We start from the raw sequence: 21884 nt of genomic DNA on the forward strand, positions 1-21884 counted from the left end.
AAGTTAAAAAACTCCATCAAGAAAAACGAAAGATTAAGTTACTGACAACCCTTCGTTTCATCTCAAGTTTCTTCCTTGGTAACTAAGTAATTGCGTCTCTCCGTCTGCTCACCCGGACACTCCTCTCCCCTCAGTGTTTATGGCGGCGCCGGGATGGTGGCGGGGAGAGGGTGGGAGGGAAAGATGGAGCAGAGGAAGGACTTTGCCGGCGGGGAAGTGCGAGTGGGGAAGGGGAAAGGAGGGAGTGGAAAAACAACACGTCAAGGAGAGGTTACGTAGAGGTGGACAGGAATGGATGGAAGTGACTGTTTAAAAAGTAATTTGGTGAAGGTCATGGTGGTGGTGGTAGTGGTAGTGGTGGTTGTAGTAATGGTAATGGTGCAGGTGGTGGTGGTGATGGTGGTGGTGGTGGTGGTGGTGACAAGGTTACCAGCAATAAGAATAACAAGAACAACAATAAGAACAACATCAAGAACTACTACTACTACTACTATTACTACTACTACTACTACTATTACTACTACTACTACTACTACTACTACTACTACTACTACTACTACTACTGCAGCAACAACAAACAAACAAACAAAAACACACGGACTTAAGAACAAAAAACATGAACAACAGCTATGAACAAGGACAAGAAAGAAAGAGAGAAAGAAAAAAACTTTACTGTATACACTTTTTCCATCATTCCATTACTTCTTTTATTGCACCATCCTTCATCTCCATACAATTTACATACGTCCCTCCTCTTACCTAAACACTAAAACCTCTCCTTCATCTCTTTACTTACATCTATTTCAAATCCCAATACTCGTATCTCCTTTCCTCTCCCTTGAACCTTCACCCGCATCTTTACATACAAACACACAAGCACTCGAGGCTCTGTGATGCAGCTGTGGCGAGGTGAGGCTGTGGTGCGGAGGTAACAGCTAGAGGGGGAGAGGTGAAGACATTACCTGCAAGACACTGGGGGAAGGAAGATCAACAAATGTATACCGGTGTGTTCATACGCAGTTGGAGTGTTGGGTGGTTATAGTTATAAAATAGTTAGTGCAGGGAGGAGAAATGAAGAAAACGTTGGAGTAGGATGAGGAGGAGGAGGAGGAAGAGGAAAAGGAGGAGTGAGTGAAGTAACTAAGGTATGTTTAAGGCATGCAGAGGAGATGAGTGGAAGGGAAGGGAAGGGAAGGGAAGGGAAAGGAAGGAAAGGAAAGGAAAGGGAAGGAAAGAGGAAAAACGAAAGAGAAGAAAAGGAAAGGAAGAAAGGAAGGAATGTGGACTTTCTCTTATCTCTTCCCTTCCTACACACACACACACACACACACACACGACGATGACGACGACGACGATGACGACGACGACGACGACGACGACGACGACGACGAAGAAGACGAAGAAGAAGAAGAAGAAGAAGAAGAAGAAGAAGAAGAAGAAGAAGAAGAAGAAGAAAGTAACAAAAATGAAGGAGGGAGAAGAATACTCGCTAAACACGATTCATGATGAAATGATAAAGAACTTGTGTGAGAGACGAGGTGAGACTATAAGGAAGGGGAAGGATGGTACAGTGAAGGGGAGGGTGGTGACCGGTGAATCAAGGTGGGTGTGGTGGTGGTGGTGATAATGGTGGTGGGGGGAGTGATGTGGGGGATATATGGTGGGTGGAGGCACTTGTCTGTAGTGGAATGGGTGGATGGGTGATGGTGGATCTGATTAGGGAAGGGAGAGAGGAGAGGTGACGTGGGTATAGGTAAGGAGGAGGAAGAGGAGGACGAGAACAAAGAAGAAAATGAAAAAAGAATACGAAGAAGAAAAAGAAGAAGAAGTGATGATGATGATGATGATGATAATGACAGGAAGCAGGAGGAGAAGAAAAACGAGGTACACAGAATCAGAACAAACTGTAACTGATTTCTTAGTCCTCACATACCTGTCTGTGTTCACCATACCACCAAACACACAGTGAGAGAAGAGAAGTACGTGCAGGATACCATACGCGAAGTCTTCTCCCCGCCAACCCACCCACCCACCCACCAACCGCTCCCTTCAGAATGTAAAGAACAAACACCATACAAAGCGAAGGAAATGGATGGGAGTTTGTATAGGAACGCGATGAGAACTACCACCACCACCACCATCACCGTTGCTAAATAATCGGCAATAATCTCAGAAAAGTGACGTTTAATTCGATCACCCAAGCGAGTTTAATTGCAATCCGCTACCACAACGGATATGATCGTCGTGGATTGCAGCCCACATATTTACCCAAGAGGATGGAGATAAGGAGGAGGAGGAGGAGGAGGAGGAGGAGGAGGAGGAGGTGCCATACGTACCAACTGGCAAAGGGAAGAATGGACTGGAGAGAGAGAGAGAGAGAGAGAGAGAGAGAGAGAGAGAGAGAGAGAGAGAGAGAGAGAGAGAGAGAGAGAGAGAGAGAGAGACTACTGGAGGTGTAAAGAAAAAAGGAAGAGAACAACAACAAGAACAACAACAACAACAACAATAACAACAACAATAACAACAATAACAACAACAACAACAACAACAACAACAACGAAGAGAACAACCATTCATCATTATCACCATAAGTAGCAAGGGTAAGAAGGGCGAAGCGGACGAGAAGGACTAAAAATGGACGAAGAAAACGAGAAGGAAGCCGTGAAGGAGGAGGAGGAGGAGGAGGGGGAGGAGGAGGAGAAGTGGAAAATCTGAAGTCCAAGCAATGTAGGGGGAGGGAGGAGAGAGGAAAGTCCCTGAGCAGTGCCTAACCTCCCGATGACACAGCCACATTTGGGAGGCAACAGAGGTAGGCAGTCCCTTGGTGGCCTTGGGAGACGAGGAGGCCACTGTTCATAAATCGTCGGCCTATGGAGGGTTGGGGTCACAAACACCACCACCACCACCACCACCACTAATGAAGTCGACTTTCAGCAGAGACGTGTAGTGGAAAAGTAAGAACGTAACGAACGAAAAACAAATGAAGGAACCAGGAAGGAGGATGGCAATGGGAGAGAGGGGCAAAGGAAAAAAAGAAAAAAAAGAGAGAAAGAAATAAAGAGAGAGGATATTGTTGAAGTATAGTCGTGTATAATAGTATTCTTATTATTGAAGTATATTTTCTGCCTCCATGCATGCCTCCTCAACCGTGACGGGTCCCCATCACCCTGACACTTGCCCAGCTCTGCCGTTCCCTGATGTGCCTGACCCTTCCCGGCGCGTGCCTGACGACGTACTCGTACAGCACATCCTACACACACACACACACACACACACACACACACACACACACACACAACACACATTTTTCAAGATTTTATATGTTTTTATATGTTGAAATTCCAAGATAGATTTTTTCTTAACGTACTTCTCTCTCTCTCTCTCTCTCTCTCTCTCTCTCTCTCTCTCTCTCTCTCTCTCTCTCTCTCTCTCTCTCTCTGACGAACGTTTAATGAGGTAAATCAGTAAATTCATCAGATAATATAACCAGAGAGAGAGAGAGAGAGAGAGAGAGAGAGAGAGAGAGAGAGAGAGAGAGAGAGAGAGAGAGAGAAAGTTGGCACCTTGAAATCCTCAGGTCGTAACTACCTAACTACGTCATCTCCTTGTAACCTCACACACTTCCTTCACACCTGAGACAGTAATTACAGTGAGGAGGAGGAGGAGGAGGAGGAGGAGGAAGAGGAGGAAGCGTTTTTATAATCTCTGACCTGTCTGTTCCATCACAAAGAATTATTATACTGTGAGTGTTTTTTTTTTTAACTTTCTCCTCCTCCTCCTCCTCCTCCTTCTTCTTTTGTCCTCCTTATCATCATCACCATCTTTCCTTTTGTGGATGAAACTTAAAACGAAAAGGCCTCAATCATTTTACTACTGCTACTTCTACTACTACTACTACTACTACTACTACTAATACTAAATACTAATACTAATACTAATACTGAGAAGAAAAGAGGATAATGATGATAATAATAACAATAACATCAACAACATTAAGAGCGTGTGTGTGGTGTGTGTGTGTGTGTGTGTGTGTGTGTGTGTGTGTGTGTGTGTGTGTGTGTGTGTGAGTGTGTGTGTTCATGTCCTGTTCAAAGCGTGCAGCATAGCCTTGCATAGAGCATGAGTGGGCGTGGGCGTGGGTGTGGCAGCGAGAGAGAGGAAGAGGACAACTCTAAATGATCACCCTGTCCCTGGAAACACACAGTACCTATATTTATGATGTCCCCTTCACCTCGAGGGCTGCCACACTGCGAGCAGGAGAGAGAGGAGGAACAAAGGTGTGTTTGTACGACAGCGCGCAGGAAATGTACTGAAGGTTAGTCCCGGGCTTACAAGATTCTTCACCTTGCCATTACCTGTACTTAGGAAAATATATGCATTCGGTCTGTGGGTGGCAGGGTGGGTGGGTTACACTTCTGACTGACGCCTTCCTCCTAACCTCCAATCTCTCTCCTGGCTTGAAAAAAAAAAAAAAAGGGTGATGATAATATTTTTTCAACTTTTTTCTTATCGGATTTCAAAAAAAGTAATCAACCATGTGATTTTTTTTTTTTTTTTTACTTTATTGGCCTCAAAACTGTTCCCCCCAAAAATAAATAAGATCAGAACCTAAGTACGTTTGTTTCGAGGGTACATATTTGTGAAAACTACAAAGAATAACCTGTCTGAGAGTTACATTAAGCGATGTGACAGGCGTGAAGAATTGTTTAGTGACACACATTACGTTTTCCTTTTCAATCACTAGCCACACTCTGCCGCCATGCAAGGGTGAGAGGGATTCCACAACATTTTTGCCAACACAGTGTTTTAAAACAGTACACCTCACCCACGCAATGACATGAAAGCTCCCCATTGAAGCTCCCCATGAAGAGTGAAGTCAGAACGTGTAACCAAGAGGAGATAATACAGTAGACGTGGTACCTGAACCATTATAGACACGCTGAATGCAACCAGAATGCAAGATACGCCACATCCAAATTAATTAAATGACTAGGTTTTTTTTTTATTATTATTATTTACCTATATTTTCAGGTCAAGGAAATGAGAAATGTATGAGTTCATCAGTAAAAAAAAGAAAAACCATTCTGATTAATATACTGATTTCTTTTTTTTTCTACTTTCATATCGATTATTCAAATATTTCCACTTCAATCATAACAACCGAGTCTTTCTCCTTAACTCAGAGCTCCTTCCTGGTAAATCCAACCTCATTCTTCGCATTACCTTCAGACTCCTCCCTCGTAAACTCAACATCCTCCCTCTTAGTGGCACATTCCTTCCTCTAACTCCAATCCTTTCCTCCTCCTTCCATCCTCCTTTTAACCCCATCCTCCTTCCTCTTAATTCTAACCTCCCTCCTTCCTCGTAACTTCAACCTCTTTCCTTCATCTTAATTCCAGTCTCTTTCGTTCCTTCCTCTCTCTCAATTCCAACCACGCAACTCGCACCGTCAAGATCTAATAACTCCAGATAGCACAGTATTTGGTAAGCGTGGCTGGTGCAGGAGAATGTTACATACATAGAAGTGTGAAGGAAAGCCATAAGTCTAGTGGTGTGTGTGTGTGTGTGTGTGTGTGTGTGTGGAGTGAAGACTAGTATGGCGAAGGGCGTCTGGAATAGAGAGAGAAAAAAAAAAGAGGAAGAAATGTGAAATAAATAGACAGCACGGTTTGGCGTCAATAAATGCAAATAACTGTGTTCGTTGTGATTGGTGTGACGTGGGTGCGAAATTAGGGACCTCGTGTAAGTCGCCGGGTAGGGAGGTGCGTGTATTATTAAGGGGCTTATTGAGTACGTGGGAGTAAAGTTATGGGGCTGATAATGGGGTGTGGAGCATAGACCGTGCTGGCTGTGGAAGACGAGACGCTGCAGAAGGATTACATAAGAAGATATTACACAGAATACTTGCTACGTAGACTAACGCTGATTTACGAGTGCTAGTAGATGAAAAGTGGGTAGTAAAAGTTGATATTAAGGGGAATTAAAGTTAACTGGTAAAGCTGCTTAGTATATGAAGGGGAGTTTGTGTGAAAGGGAGTTTTGTAACGTACATAGAATACGAGGTTAGAGTAACTGAAGAAATGTGTAACAAAGACGATAACAGGAAAATTGGGAAGAACAGTTAGCAGAGAAAAGACAATTTAGGAATTTGTACGAAAGGAAGACTTATAACGTACATAGAATACGAACGTAGAGTAACTGAAGAACCGTGTAACAAAGACGATAAGAGGAAAAGTGGAAAATAAAAACAGGTATTAGAGAAAAGACAATTTGAAAGGCTCCTTATTATATATCAATATAAGTTTAAATGCGTAACAAAAATTATATACTGCAATAGAAGACCCGTGTATCAAAAACTACTATTCTGTTAAAGGACATGATGCGTGACAGGCAAATATGAGTATAGGATAAAATGTCAACAAAACATGTAAAGTTATATAAAAGGATACTAACAGGACTCTCTCTCTCTCTCTCTCTCTCTCTCTCTCTCTCTCTCTCTCTCTCTCTCTCTCTCTCTCTCTCTCTCTCTCTCTCTCTCTCTAGCCCTTAGCCCATATCAAACATCCCATTTGCCCTGAAGAACCTCGTCGTGTGGAATACTGTAGCACCTATTCTGAGACTTGTAAGGGTGAATGTTCCTTGCAGATTTGAGTGAAAGGGAAAAGATTTACTTGATAATCTAACCTTTGGCTTTAACGACGAGGTAATATTAGGCGATACGCAAGTGTAAAAGCGATAATAGTGACGTCTTTTCCTCCCCTTTTTTTTCCGGAGCATGATGATAAAGGGGGCATGTCAGATGTGGTGAGAAAAACGTAGACGATGATGTTTTGGTGATGGCAAAGTCCACTGAAATAAGTACACCATTTAGTATGCGCATCAGCCAGTGGCAAAGTTTCGAGTGTTCTCAGGTGGTAAAGTTACTTCGACATTGTGGTTGAAAATGGTCTAACAATAAATCGCACGCTAGATTAACAGAGCCATGGGAAGACTTTAAGATTTTTGACCAGTGAGCACCAAAGACACAGAAGCAACAAATCACTGAGGTTCCGAGAAAAAAAAAAAAAAAAAAGAATAGCAGAGAACAAAACTAAGTAACTCTGATTTCGTAGAAGCCATGACAACGTAAATTTCTTGATTTGGAATGCAACTAAAAAAAAAAAAAAAATTGGAATATTTCTCAAAGGCAAGTACTACTAACTCAAGCAGGTGACTGATCAAAATGCGGCCATCTTGTACATTTGAGAGAGAGAGAGAGAGAGAGAGAGAGAGAGAGAGAGAGAGAGAGAGAGAGAGAGAGAGAGAGAGAGAGAGAGAGAGAGAGAGAGAGAGAGAGATTTTCTATTCTCTCTTTAAGGATGCGTACACAAAGAAAGCAGGTTCATGACTGTGAAATGAATCAAAGAATGAATGAACGAACAGACGAATATATCAACGTGCATTACATCTAACAACACGTCCCAGGGTGGCCTTCGAGTCTGGACAGCCTGCTCACCTGCCTGCCTGCCTCCTTACCTGCCTACCTGCCTGCCTGCCTGCCTGCCTGTCTGCCTGTCTGTGAGCCTTCCCTCCTGCGTCCCTGCCTGTGGTCTATTCTCTCCACGCACCTCACGTCCCAAAGGCGGAGGTGTTGTGGCCGTAATGAAGCAGTTCCATATAAATTAAGACATCCGCTCCGCCCACAGCAGAGGAGCAGCTTTTCATCCTCTTATCCTGACCGTCGGCGCTCCTTGCCTCGTGAGCCTCGGCCTGTGTTGCAGGGTGGCTCCTCATTCTGCGTTGTTCAGGAGGGTGGAGGCTAAAGAGATCCCGCCTCGTAAAGTCCGACCCACACACTGACTAGTTATCATATCCACCGCCACTAAGATGTTGCTCGCCGTCTGTCTGTCTGTTTGTTTTGTCTGATGGTGCGTCTCAGTCTCTCTCTCTCTCTCTCTCTCTCTCTCTCTCTCTCTCTCTCTCTCTCTCTCTCTCTCTCTCTCTCTCTACATGGAGCCATTGCCTTAACACTATATATATTTTTCTACGCATTTGCATTTCAGGCTATGAATATACCTTTAATATTTCGTAGTGACGGTATAGATTTTAGTCTGCATATATTTTCACAAGATTCCACTATTATTATCCTTACTCTCTCTCTCTCTCTCTCTCTCTCTCTCTCTCTCTCTCTCTCTCTCTCTCTCTCTCTCTCTCTCTCTGGGTACCCGCAATCTTACACATCTAGTTTAATTTCGTTTAGGGATGTAACATTTGGTCATCGTTCATTCTGTGCTTGCTCATCAACGTGGAGGAAAAACACTCTCACAGTAGAATGCGCTTAGTCTTTCCTTTATTTTACTTTGGTTATTATTCTTTTTTTTCTGGGAATTAATTAAGATCACTTTCCCCGGCGTGTTAGTTCGTGCTCCGCCTTCAAACGTTTTACAGCAAGTGGTAACAGTGAATATTGCTCGAGTTATTGTAAAACCAGCGCAGACACACACTCGCACACAATGACACTCCAGAACTAAACTCACCATGTTTCTGATACTTTTCCTATACAACTTTTTCTGTAAGGTCAGCAAGTAGATTATCTTATGTTGTGAATGTAGTTTCCTACACACACACACACACAAGACACTGTTGTTGTGGTGTACAAGTTTTTAATAAGAGCACAAGAGACAGATGTGAGAGATTTATGTCCGCTGCGACCTTTGGCCCTAACGTGCAGAGGACACCGCGCAAAATGTAACAAGAGATGAAGAGACGAGAATGTGTAAAAATTCGGGTTGGCAAAGACAGCAATACACATCAGTGGGATACATTACCAGAATAAATGATGGGTGTGCAAATATGAATTAAGAACAAAGATATATACGAATTTGTAACAAGGGAAGAGGAGACAAGAATGTGGGGAAACACTGGTTGGCAAGGACGGCAATATACACCAGTGGGCATACATTACCAGAGGAGGTGGTGTATGTACAAATATGAATTAAGAAAGAAACGTATGAGAGTTTGTATGAAGAAGACAGGACATTGCGAGCTTTGTAACATTACGAATGCACACTCGCCCCGCTAAAGAAAAGACGAATTACATCTTAATAAGACAGAACCAGGAGCAGAAAGGACGATCTTCATTTAATCTTGGCCACACACACATTTGAGGCAGAAAACACGTTGCCTCGCCCACCAGACTGTCGTGTTTCATTTGACAGTCTTTCTCTTTGAACGAGGCTGGCCCTTAACAATCAGTTGGTCCTTAGGCCTCCCTATTATTACCTCCCTCTCTCCCTTTCTCCCTCCTCCCTCTGCCCTCCGCAAGACACAGAAGGGACGCGGGACCTCTCACCACTCCCCCGCTGACAACATCAATTATACCTTCCCGCTGCGCCGCTTGTTCGACAGGTAATGCTGAGGTTTCATTTACGAGCGTCAGAGAATAACAAACAGAAATACAATAACACAGGCGTTCGTCTTAGTATCGTTGACTTTCTTTCCTATACTTCAGTTTTCTCAAGCATTTTTCTCCTTTTTAATCCTCCCGTTCCTCTTCCCACGGTCTCCTCTCGTCTTACCTTCATTATTTTTTCTCCTATACTTTAGTTTCTTTACGGATTTTTCTCCTTTTTAAACCTCCCATGCCTCTTCCCACTTTCTACTGTGCATATATATATTCTCAAATGTTTCAACCTTCACTACTCTGAGCAATCTCTAGTGGAAGTTTCAAGAGTGTTTTCATGATTCTGGATAATTTAGCAAAGACGCAGCATTGTCAAAGGGAAAAACACTCACGAGAACCCGACTAATGAGCAGTATGGCCTTTGAAACAAGCCCTAATGGGAGCCCGGAGCGTTGAGGAATATAGACTCTATGTATTCAATTTAAAGCATCGTTACCTAATCTTTCGAGACCTAAAGCAAAGAATAATCCCCGCGTTTTTTGTCCTACGACCGTCTGTTTTCTGTTCCCCAATCTTTCGAGAGCTAGAAACAGCGTAAAGAATTATTGATCCCTGCCTTCTACGCCCCACAAGTGTCCATTCTCTGTTCTCCGTCAGCCCGTAGCTCACACCCAGACCGGAACACCACGAAGATGCCCAAACACAAGGCGGTGTTCGCAGATGCTCGCCCCCCACGATGCTCCCGACCGCAGCCACTCACCACGCCGCTAACCGACCCTGATTTATGAGTCTCCCGCCACACACACCGTCCCACCGTCCTCCGTGGTCCTCCTTGTCCTCCTGTCCTTCCCTCTTCTACCCTTCCATCCTTTCTGTAACTCTTCCGGATTCCGCCTTGTCTTTTCGTTTCTTCTCCCACTATTCCGGGTTTTTCTTATCTCCCCCTCGTGTTAATCGTAAGTGATTTCTCTCTCTCTCTCTCTCTCTCTCTCTCTCTCTCTCTCTCTCTCTCTCTCTCTCTCTCTCTCTCTCTCTCTCTCCATCCCGTGCAGTCTCAAGGCCGTTAAATGATTAAAGTGAAAATAAAATACTGTCAAGATTTTTATTTTCGATGCATATGAAAGAAAACAAATGGAAGAATAGAAAATAAATACATTTAAAATCGTATAGTTTAAACTTTAGAGGAACAAAAATAATGGAAAGATTAATAAATAGAAAATTATGCAATGTTACAGAACAAAACAAATAGAAAGAAAGGAGAAAGAATTATGCCATAAACTACGTAGCTCAGAAACAAGAAAACTAACGAAAAACAGGAAAAAAAAAAGAGAAAAAACACGTTTATAATCAAGCAGTTCCTTACTTTCATACTATTACTAGTATCACTAACACCGTACTTGGTCTGGAGCAATGTAATTAAATCAAACAGTGTAGGTAGAAGTTAAATATCAGTTCCCGTATGAAAAAAAAAAAAAACCAGCTTAACAACACAAAGGAAGACAGTGCATTAGGAAAACAATCAGCGGTGGATCTTCCGTGTTATTTATGGAGCCACACGGTACAGGTGCATCTTTTGTATGGCTCGGCAAGGCAGTGAGTGGACAAGGCCGTTGGTCCGCTATCCCTCGTGATACGATCGTAACTACTCCAATTCAAATGCAAAATGCAGCCCCCGCCGAGCAATTAGCCTCTGCCCTGTGCAAGTTAAGGCAAGGCAGGGCAAGGCAACCAGCAGTGAGTGCCCCGCGGCGGAGGGACACCACCTCTGTTCCTACGTAGCACCACTATGCATATGCGTCTCTGGGACCGCATTCGCAAACACTTCAGCGCCTCATCTCGACCAAGGCTGTTTCTCACCCTTCATCCTGACTACGTTGTTAGGACTTTCAAACGTGTCTTCATGTTTCCAGTGATCAGACGACACGGATTTCCCATTGTCGCGGGGAAAATACAGAGGAAAACGTGACCTTATAATAATTTATGTTGCCTTGGAAACAGTTGGTGTGAGAGAACAGAGGTTTTCAAAATACGTGTCTTTACTCCTCCTCCATCCACCACCACAGCACACGACACCACGACACCCACGCTATTCTGCCCGAGAGACCTTCCAGGGACATGAAATCAGCCAGCCTCGGTTAAGTTAGCTTAGGTTAGAGAGAGAGAGAGAGAGAGAGAGAGAGAGAGAGAGAGAGAGAGAGAGAGAGAGAGAGAGAGAGAGAGAGAGAGAGACGAAGTGTGAATGGCAAGTGAATGGATGATAGAAGGTGACACGTGACAGGTCTTCCCAGCCAGCTCGTTGTCTCCCCGCTGCCATCTGCCCTCCACTGCCCAATCAAGCCCCCGTCCTCACCCTACACGTCCCCGGTGGTTAATTGCGGTGGTCTTGCTCATTAGGACTGGTGGTCGTTACCTCAAGTGGCTCCCCTCGGGTCAGACTCCCTCGTGAGACAACCACCATTATGGAAATGACGCGAGATTAGAGGGGATATTAGTGTCTCCTTTTTCACGTCTTCTTTCATCGCTTATGTGGGTTTAATGTCCACGTGGCCGCTCAGGCGTAAGATTAAGATGTTAGTGGTATTCTTCCGCGTATTTTCTTCATTCTTGGGGTGTTTGCGTGTTGCGTCTCTGGCCCGTAATCAGAAACGCTTTGGGTTTGAACGCACCTGTTATCTGTTCATGACTGCAAGATAACCCCCAACTTCACAACATTCCAACCCTCCCTCCCTTCCTCCCCCTGTCCCTAGTACGTATTCAGAAACGCTTTGCTCTCTCACCGTGACTGTTTTCAAACCCCCACAGAGATGATTAAGCGGATTCTCAAGACCGTTTCTCTTTTTAATCCTGTAGAAATCTAGTTAATCTGTGACTAGAATCATAAAAAGACCCTTAAAGTACCGTGTAACTTCATCATAGAGCCTTTTGAAAGTGGTGGAGGTGCGGCGTGGAAGTATTTCAAAATATGGTCCCCTGTAGCACCACACCGCAGCCAAGACGCTCACAAACAAACCCAGTAGGACGGGCCTTCTAACCCCTCTCCCCTGACACATCTGATCCTACGCAGTGCTAAGATGGCAATAAGAGATAGGAGGTAGCCGGCGAGCGCTTTACCTGTGCGGGATCCTGCAGGAGTCACGCAGATTTATCGGACCACCTCGTTAGGATGACAGGTGCTTTATCATCCATACCTCTACCCCTCTCCCTCTCTCCCTCCCTCTCCCTCTTTCATATGTGGGTACAGTACGTAAGCAAATGCCATGACGTCGTTTTCTATACGTATGGGGTTCCTTATTTATTATTTCTCTATTTATTTTTTCCAAGTATATTGTACACACTAGAGTAGGAAAGGGATAGTGATTTTAGTTAGTTATGTGTGTGTGTGTGTGTGTGTGTGTGTGTGTGTGTGTGTGTGTGTGTGTGTAAATGCGTCATACCATGTAAGATCACGTTATAGCACCGTTTGTATCACACACACACATACACACACACATACACACACACTTTAATCTTCTGATCTTCGGCTCCTCCTCTTTCACCACCACCACCTCTCCCTCCCCGCTTTCCCCGCAGAAAGTAGGGTGAGATGAAGGAGGCAGGTAGTGGAGGCGGCAAAGCTCGATAATCCAACACTGACATACGACACAACCGGCCATTAATTAAAACGAGATAGCAGCGGTGGCGGTGGCGGCGGCGGCGGCGGAGGCTGCTGGATGGTCACACGTGGATGGTCAACTCACGCTATCGAAGCCACCCGTGAATGGCTGAGTCGTAAATCACACCGCTGCCTGATGCATGGCGCTGTTGGCTGCACAGCTGGCACGGGATGTGGAATATACGAAGAAGGCACCACTGAGATTTTACGTGGCAGGTTTTGAAATGTATGTCGTATGTTTTTTTTTTTTTTTATTATAGTTTGGGTTTGATTAGGTTTAATTAGGTAAAGTTTTTGCGTACTGTCCTCAAGATATTTTTTTTTAATCCATAATGTATTACAGAAGGATAAAGTGTTAGGTCACGTTAGGTTAGGTTTTTGCGTACTGTCTTTTTTTTTTGTCACCTAAACAAATTATTTTTAATCCATGACGTGTTACAGAGGGATCGAGCACTGAGCCACTGACTTAACGTAAAGCGCAAATATATACCTTTCTTCACTACATTTCGACAGTGATCTTGGGAAATACAAGTTTATCACCACAACACAGTTTCTCTCAAATAAAGATACATTAATAAGGTTGTTAAACACAATACTAACGTTGTAAAAATTATGTGAAGTTTATACTACAACGATTTCTTTTTCTCTTTATGACCCTCTAAGGTGCAGGTTTATTGTGGGTGGTTCCTAAGCCGTGCCCTAAACCCGCCGCTGTATGCAATGGCAGGTATTTTGGGTTAGCTCCACGTTCAGTCTCCGCTCCATCATCCACTACTCAGCTCCTCCCGCCCTGCTAAGCCTCCTCGATCCTGCGCTCAAGATAGTTAATACGAGTTCGGCAAATACTGCAAGGTGCTACAAAGACTTAACGCAGATTTATAAACACAGGCGTGAATTTATTGTTTATTCCCTGTCCACTTTATATTTGCTAATGACACTTTAACGTTTGCTGTTTCATTAGAGTAAACCCAGACAACATCACTGAGCCAAAATAGAGCTACACACACTTAAAGACTCGAATTATTTTATCACCCTTCCGTCCGTCAGCGGTATCTCAGAAAAGTACACCCTAAACTTACACCAGAATATTTAGCCAAGTCCTAAGAAGAGTCACAGCAGTGAAAAGGTTGTATCGTAAACCCGTGAGGGAGTCGCTACGTCTGGCTCAGGGACTCACGCTCCCAGACCACCAGCTGGGAGGGGAAGGCCCACACAGAGCCGCCACGCGACACCCCCACGCGATTCCCGCCTCGAGACACTAACCAAAGATCTGCCTTGACCCCAGCCAGCCCGCACCTCAGCACACTGAACCCAGCACCCTTCCCAGCACTCCCCTCACCGCCCCAGAGTACGCAAGCCCTCGACACTCATCGCATTCCGGCGTGACCTTCGCTTTCACGTCCACCAAATTCCTCTCGAAGACAATACATTTAATATTGATAACTGATTAGTGACGCACACACACACACACACACACACACACACACACACAATGCTGGTTTTGATCCTGCTTGTCACAGCGACCGCCGCGTCCTGTGTGTGTGTGTGTGTGTGTGTGGGCGCGCTTAATTAATCTGATATTATAATTACCATCTCTCTCTCTCTCTCTCTCTCTCTCTCTCTCTCTCTCTCTCTCTCTCTCTCTCTCTCTCTCCCACCCAGTGATACGCGGCACGTTAGGTAAGGACAATAACCACAACCCACCGCCACCACCACCACCACCACTCACTGACTAAGCGCCGCCCACCGCCTACACATTACGGGCTGAACACTTTAACCCTTCGGCTGCCAGAGAGAGAGAGAGAGAGAGAGAGGATAGCTTCGTCTGTATTGCCTCACACGGATAAGTCGATACGTATGTGTAGGTCCTAAGATGGAAGGGAAGGGAAAGGCGGAGAAAGTACAACGGGGGCCTTTTAGTGGATGTTGACTGGGATGCGAGGAACAAGCTACAGGTGGAGAGGAAAGGAACAGACGACAAGAAAGGAAGGGACGACTGTTAGCCTTACCAATCATTCTGAGACGTCTTTACTTGTTCTACAACCACCTTCAATCTTTAAACTGGGTAAAAATTGCAAAATCTATTATTTTTAATCCCCTTCTTTCTTGTAGATGTTTATAAAGATTCCATGGTGTTAACTGTTTCGTATAGCAGTTAATTATGGACTATTTTCTAAAAACACTTCTGCACCGCACTTCCACTGCTTTCACACTGTTTTTTAAGGGTTTTTACGGTTCTAGTGACAGATTAACAAGGTTTCTACGTTATTAACAGGAGAAACACTCTTGAGAACCCAGCATATCAACTCTGTGGCCTTGAAAAACAGTCGTGGTGAGAGAGCAAAGCGTTTCTGAATGGGAGCCTAAGAGAGAACTAACAGGAAGACTACTCGTATTATCTTCGTTATCTCTTACTAACACCACCTCGCTGATATCTCTCCTTCCTTCCTGGCTGGCTGGTATCTATTGCTCCCCTGCACGCTCATGTGACCTGGGCACCGTATAACACACACACACACACACACACACACACACACACTTATGAACCACTAACGAAACATCAACACAAGCTAAGCAATGTTTATTCAGCCGTCTACCCTAATTGTGCCTTGACATCAACAACACACACACACACACACACACACACACACACACACACAGGACACCATTACAACGTGTCTTTATCGCTGTAACTCATCGAAATGTTCATGTATAATAATATATAATGCGTGTGCGTAATTTATGAGAGAGAGAGAGAGAGAGAGAGAGAGAGAGAGAGAGAGAGAGAGAGAGAGAGCGCAACCATAATGTATACACGGGACTAAGCTACCATAACCTCTCACTCTCTCCTTGTGTTGCCCCGCCCCGCCCGTCCCTGCCCCGCCCTGCCTCAGACAAACTCATTACCCTTGAGATTTATGGTCGATACACGAAAGTCCTTTCAAGTGGCTTTTAAGTGAGGTAAGTCTTCTTTTGTTCTGCTGCAGGGGTTCAAACGGGCCCGGTCTGGTGGGTCGTGGCCGTAAAATTAGGTTCCACAGCCGATTTAGGACTGATAGAGTAGAGAGAGCGATGGTATCAGTGGTGTTTGGGTCGCCCCTTGGAAGCCTGACACAAGTTTTACCCCGAGTCGTCTGGTTGTGAGGGACTGCCGACTGACGAGCGCATGGCCAAGCATTTAATTAAAGTACGTGTGATCAAGTGCACATTAATGGGAGAACGCAGACATTAACACTACTTCTTATGAAATTTACGATACATTAATGAAAGAACATAGACATCAGTACCACTTCTCATGAAATTAATGATGCACTAATGAAAGAACTACTATAACATCAACTATAAAATTAACGAGACATTATCTAGAGAACTTGTGCACTAACCGCTTCTTATGAGATCGAGACACGTTGATGAGAGAATGTAAGGTTAATTTGTAGATTACAGGTTACAATAATGCGAGTACTTCCTGTATCTCTTTTTTCATCTATTATTCCATGCTAAGCTCCTCTGCTCCCCTCAAAACATCAACACCACGTATGCAATTAACTCTGCAATATTAAGAGAACGCAGGTTTCAGTAATATTTAACTTTTTTTCTTTTTTTTTCGTCTGATACCCCTTGATATATTCGGCTATTCCTCCTAGGCATAAACTCCACCTATACAGTGAACTATACAATAATGAAAGATCATAGGTTTCCGTTATATTTCACTTCTTCTCTCTTTCGTCTGATACCCGACGCCAAATGCCTCCATCTCTCCCCCCGACACTTTCACGCGTCAACAAATGCATCTATCTAGAATGAAAGAGCAATGGAATGCGTACCTAAATTTTGAGTTATCCCTGCTACCGGCACCTGAACATAAACTTAACTACTAATTAAACATGAGCATTTTTTCTGATGACGTCATTCGACAATAATAATCATGCAAGTGTTAATGAATAGCCAAATGCGGAATGCAATAAGCTCCACCTACCAGTTCGCATGTAAATTAGGTGAAGCTTAATAAATTTTAGACTACAAATGACTGCTTTCCTGCCTCTCAAGGTTCGCACATGCTCAGAATATCACCTGCGGGAAGGCTGCGTCCTGTACCAGCTGAGGGGGCCCTGGCACAGTCCTTCTTCTGGAAAGCTTTGTTCTCTCATCAGCCCCGTTGAGATTTTATGTGTGTTTTTTCCCATTACTGATACAAAACTCATATTAAACTGGTACTAGAATCATGAAAACTTTTTAAAACCCTAGTAGTAGTAGTAGTAGCAGTAGTAGTAGTAATAGTAGTAGTAGCAGCAGCAGCAGCAGCAAGAGAGAGACACGCTAAAAGCCTCGGTGTTTTGTCCAACACTCCGTTAAAAGGCTAGCTCATCGACGCTACAAACATGCTGAGATAGAGGAGCGTGTTTACATTAGGAACTGGGCCCCACATTCCGATCTCTATCACTTCACGCACAAAAAGAAAGCAGGGAGAGAGGAAAAAACTGTGAAATAATACATTGTTTATAAGTAATCGGATACCCCTCAGTCCTCAGGGAATCAAAAGACAGAAATTAAAGCTAAGAGTTTTTTGAGTTCGATATTTGTTGTTACAAAATAATTGTGTAATCTATTAACATTGAAACTAAGATCAAAGAGCACCAATAACTGTCTGTCATATTTTCAGTCACCTCACTACACCTGCGCCTCCTCTCAGCCTCCATTACCATAACCTAATCAGTATAACAGATGTTTTTTTGCTTTACCTTAAATATACTGGACACACACATGCACTTGCTTACCCTTGTCATGAACCTGACAGAGGCACCATGTGAGCTATACATTTGATACGAGGATGAGGATTGAGCCAAATAACATGAATAAACATTCTTACCCCAAACTGACTTTGGTAAAGCAACCATACACTTCACGCCTCGAAGATCTGTCTGCATTCCTATTGGGGAAAAAAAAAAAAAGTCTTTCCAGGCGTCACTGCGACACACACACACGCGTCACCTACAATGTAAACAAACGCCATTCATTCACTCCAATGATACTGCTTCAAAAATGTTTAATTGATTTGAAACATTCATTGTTCCGTATATTTACAATACAGTGCAATTTTTCACTGGAATTACTTTAAAGAATGGAATTGAAACTTAGTTAACTTGAATTATATTTTGTAATGCTTGTATAACATGACTGGACGTGAAAAATGTGCTTATTTGAATGGATTTCACGAACTCAGAGGAAGGAAACTACCAGTTCCACAATAATCCCATACGATAACTCAGACAGACAGACCACTCACGTCCTAGATGGTCTTGCTTTGTAATCTGTCCTTGACTCGGATCAAATCATTATCATACTTGCTTCCCTCCATGACTGGTGCCAAACGTACCGAAACAAGTCACGATATGCTTAATTGCTCTTTTCTTAATTAATATTTTCTTAATCTCTCTTTAATCAAAACATCATCTTGTTTGCTATCATGGTGTTGTTAACTAATGGCGATGTACTAATATTTCAACACTACTACTCTTTTCTTGATTAACCTTTTCTTAATCTCTCTTTAACCAAAACATCATCTTTGCTATCAGAGTGATACTGACTAATGACAATGAACTAATGCTTAAAAAAATCAACTACGTTTCTAAAGAAATATTCATGATGTGGAAAGGAAAGAAAAGAAAAAAATATTGGTCAAACTCAGATACTCAACAAACAGTGAGCAGCCTCTGGGGACGTGCAAATATTTTCTTCGTTTCTTTCTTCTCTCACTGAGGTGACGCGACGCCGCGGTTGGTTTGTGCAGTACTTGGCAAGTCACGGTGTACGGCAGGCGGCAGGGTGTTGCTGTATATTTGTTGCTGTTGTTGTAAATAGTGTTGCTTTTGTCGTTGGTGTTGTTGTTTCACGTTCATAGGAGTCCGGCCGAGGACAAGAGATTCTGATATATCTAAAAAAAAATCTATAAACGATTCCACCTCTCACAAAATAAGCAATAGCACGCATCCTTCATGTAGATCATAAAGCTATTTTCCTCCTAGTATTTCTCTAACAACAATATCATTACGAAGTGGAGCAGACCGTGAAGACGTGCCGCGCAACACAAGGAAGTCGTCAAAAATAAATTTACGATCTCTTAGAAGATTCATTCATTCATTGCCATATTATGATTACAATTTCCGTAACACCACGAAATTTTTGTTTTCCTTTTTTCTCGTGAAATATAGAGATGCTTATGAAAACTTTTCTTTTTCTTTTTGTAATGATCAGTCGTTGATTACAGAGACCATGACTGGAATATGCAAATAGCTTAATAAAACGAAATACATCATAAAATACAGAAATGTTGTATTGTGGTCGACTTTTATCACTGTCGCCGCGTGATGACCGTTCCGCGATTTCCCTGCGTTGAAATACCACCACTTCAAAGGCAGCAGTGGTGAATACCTCTGTACATCACATGCAAGTGACTATATTTGCAGAAAGAACAGGAAAAATAAAGCAGCAAAACCTATCATTCACAGTGTGATCGCAATCCAGGTCATGGGGTAGTGACAGAGCCGCGCCGCACCGCGCACTCCGGCGCTTGGTAGTCCTGGCGGTGACGACGACCACTAGCGATGCATGATGCACGAGGGGGAGCACACCAGGCTGCTGTTCACACCGCGCCGCTCACTCCACATGAGCTTGGCCTCCGTGACACCCTTGCTGATCTTCAGGGTCCTCAGTGGGAGGGATCGCACGCTCAAGTGAAAGATTTTGGAATGTTCTAAGGCGGGAGAGGCGGAATCAGAAACCACGGTAGACAGGTGGTGGCGGTGAGTGTCCTGAGGAGCATGGAAATGAAGGTGACCCAGCTTGTTATTATGACAGGCGTGGAGGCGGCAACGAAGCCCAGCCATCCACCGCCCCACCTGTGCCGCCGCCCCTCCTGCAAGGTCCTGCCGTCAGCACAAGGCCGGTCCTACAGCCACCACCACTACTCTTAAATATTCTCGCTGCTACGAATGAATTAAGGAAGCTTTACTTGAACTGGACGAAACCATTCTACAATAAGTGTTTTATTTTCAATACATATATGAAGTGAAGTAGGTGGGCGTGGTCCAATATATACTTTTTTTTCCCAAGTGCGTATATACTTCCTCGAAACAATTTAAATCCTTTGTCAAAGAACATTATTTACAATCAGTAGTCTCATCGTTTAACTGATGAAGACAAAACGAGCCAAGCATAGCGAAGCTGTGCTCCCTCGCTCTGCCAGCCCCTCCCCAGGCCAGCTTCTCGGTACACCAGATCCCTCCACCCCTTCCCCACATCCCTTTTCCTACAGTACTACCCCGCCATCGCCTCCCCATGCCGCCGCTCGACTAAACCTCTCTATCATGACGCTTCGTAAAATATCGCAGTGTTTTCCTGTGTCCCGTGGCCGTCGCAAAGATAAACACACGTGTGATGGATCTCTCAGCGAGTGTGTGAGGCTGCATCTGGCGGCATAGAGACAGCTGACTCACAAAACCCACATCAGGTACTAACAAAGAAAGTCTTTGTAGGATGTTCGCCCCATGTGTTATTGTAAATACTGATGACTTCATTCCGAAAGTGAACCGCTATAACGATATACTATATTTTAGGCCGATGAATCTGACGCGCATGAATAAAGGTTCCTATTATTGTACAAGGTTTTTATAGAAGGCCGCTGCTGCTAGTACTTATAGAGCCTCTCTCTCTCTCTCTCTCTCTCTCTCTCTCTCTCTCTCTCTCTCTCTCTCTCTCTCTCTCTCTCTCTCAAAATGACTGAGTTATCCACGGCAAACGATTACTCACTCATTTTAGTTCATTTAATCCGTAAGATCGCTGAACAAAGGTATGAACAAATGTTAAGTACTAAATGTATATACATAACAGCAAGATGCACGGGAGCATGAGTGGCTAACAATCTCTAGCGAAGAGAATCCTGATCTACAAATGGAACGAACATGATTAACATTGTATTATTATTCTTTTTCCTCCTCCCCATCCTTTTCTTCCTGCCTTCTTCCACCTCCCCCTCCTCCTCTTCTCTCTCTTCTGTTGTGACATTTTCTATACATTGATGCTTTGCAGCTATTATCTTAACTTCGTGTACTATTACTATTGATTGCAGTTCTTATCGCGAAGGCACAAGTCACTGATATGTACTGTTTATTCAGTTATTCTATTTCAGTGTTGTGTACTACAGTAGAACGTCGATTTAACGCCAGTTGATTTAAAATAGCACCTAAAAGAAAGATAAAAAATCTTTTTCAAACGAATAATTTAGATTTTAAGCGAATTCAAATGACGTGCATTATTTTCCCGTCTCAGGAGCGTTTCCATAAAAACATTTCGATTTAGTGCGAAATCGATTTAAAGCGCACTCTCGTGAACACCGACTCGCGCTAAATCGACGTTCTACCTTATTTTCACTTATTATTGTCACATTAAGAGGCCGAGTCTGAAGTATCTGCCCCAATGCACATGAGTGAACGTCATAGTTTTTCAGAGAGCCATGCCGGTGACCCAGACGTGGAGGGCAGGACAGCGAGGAAGCACACGCTGGGCTTCAACGTGACGGCACCACGGGCTGAGACAGTCATCAACGCCACGCTGCGTCTCTACACCATCATCACTCGTGACCAGTACGCCTATATAGGTACGCCATACAGCCTTCCGCACTGATTTGCGTCTCTTTTTTTTTTTTTATTCCTTTTCTTACTGTTCTTTCTTAACTCTATGGCTCTTATTCTGAAACGCTTTGCTCTTTCACTAAGACTATTTTTAAAGGCCACAGATAATTAAATAAGTTACTAAGTGTTTTCCTGTTTTTAACATAGAAATCTAGTTAATTTA

At 43.6% G+C, this 21884-nt stretch overlaps 1 protein-coding gene across 2 annotated transcripts in view; it reads left to right on the top strand.

The window, feature by feature from the left end:
• Positions 1–21884, top strand: part of LOC135111147 (bone morphogenetic protein 10-like) — a 54375-nt gene that overhangs the window by 28680 nt on the left and 3811 nt on the right. For both annotated transcript variants that reach the window (XR_010273573.1, XM_064024153.1), the window contains exon 2: positions 21538–21687. Coding sequence is in view for 1 of the 2 variants with exons in the window: in XM_064024153.1 (XP_063880223.1) it covers positions 21538–21687 (150 nt within the window). In the remaining variant the exon portion in view is untranslated. The remainder of the gene's footprint in view (positions 1–21537; positions 21688–21884) is intronic.

The sequence above is a fragment of the Scylla paramamosain genome, chromosome 21, assembly GCF_035594125.1.
Source record: "Scylla paramamosain isolate STU-SP2022 chromosome 21, ASM3559412v1, whole genome shotgun sequence".
NCBI lineage: Eukaryota > Metazoa > Arthropoda > Malacostraca > Decapoda > Portunidae > Scylla > Scylla paramamosain.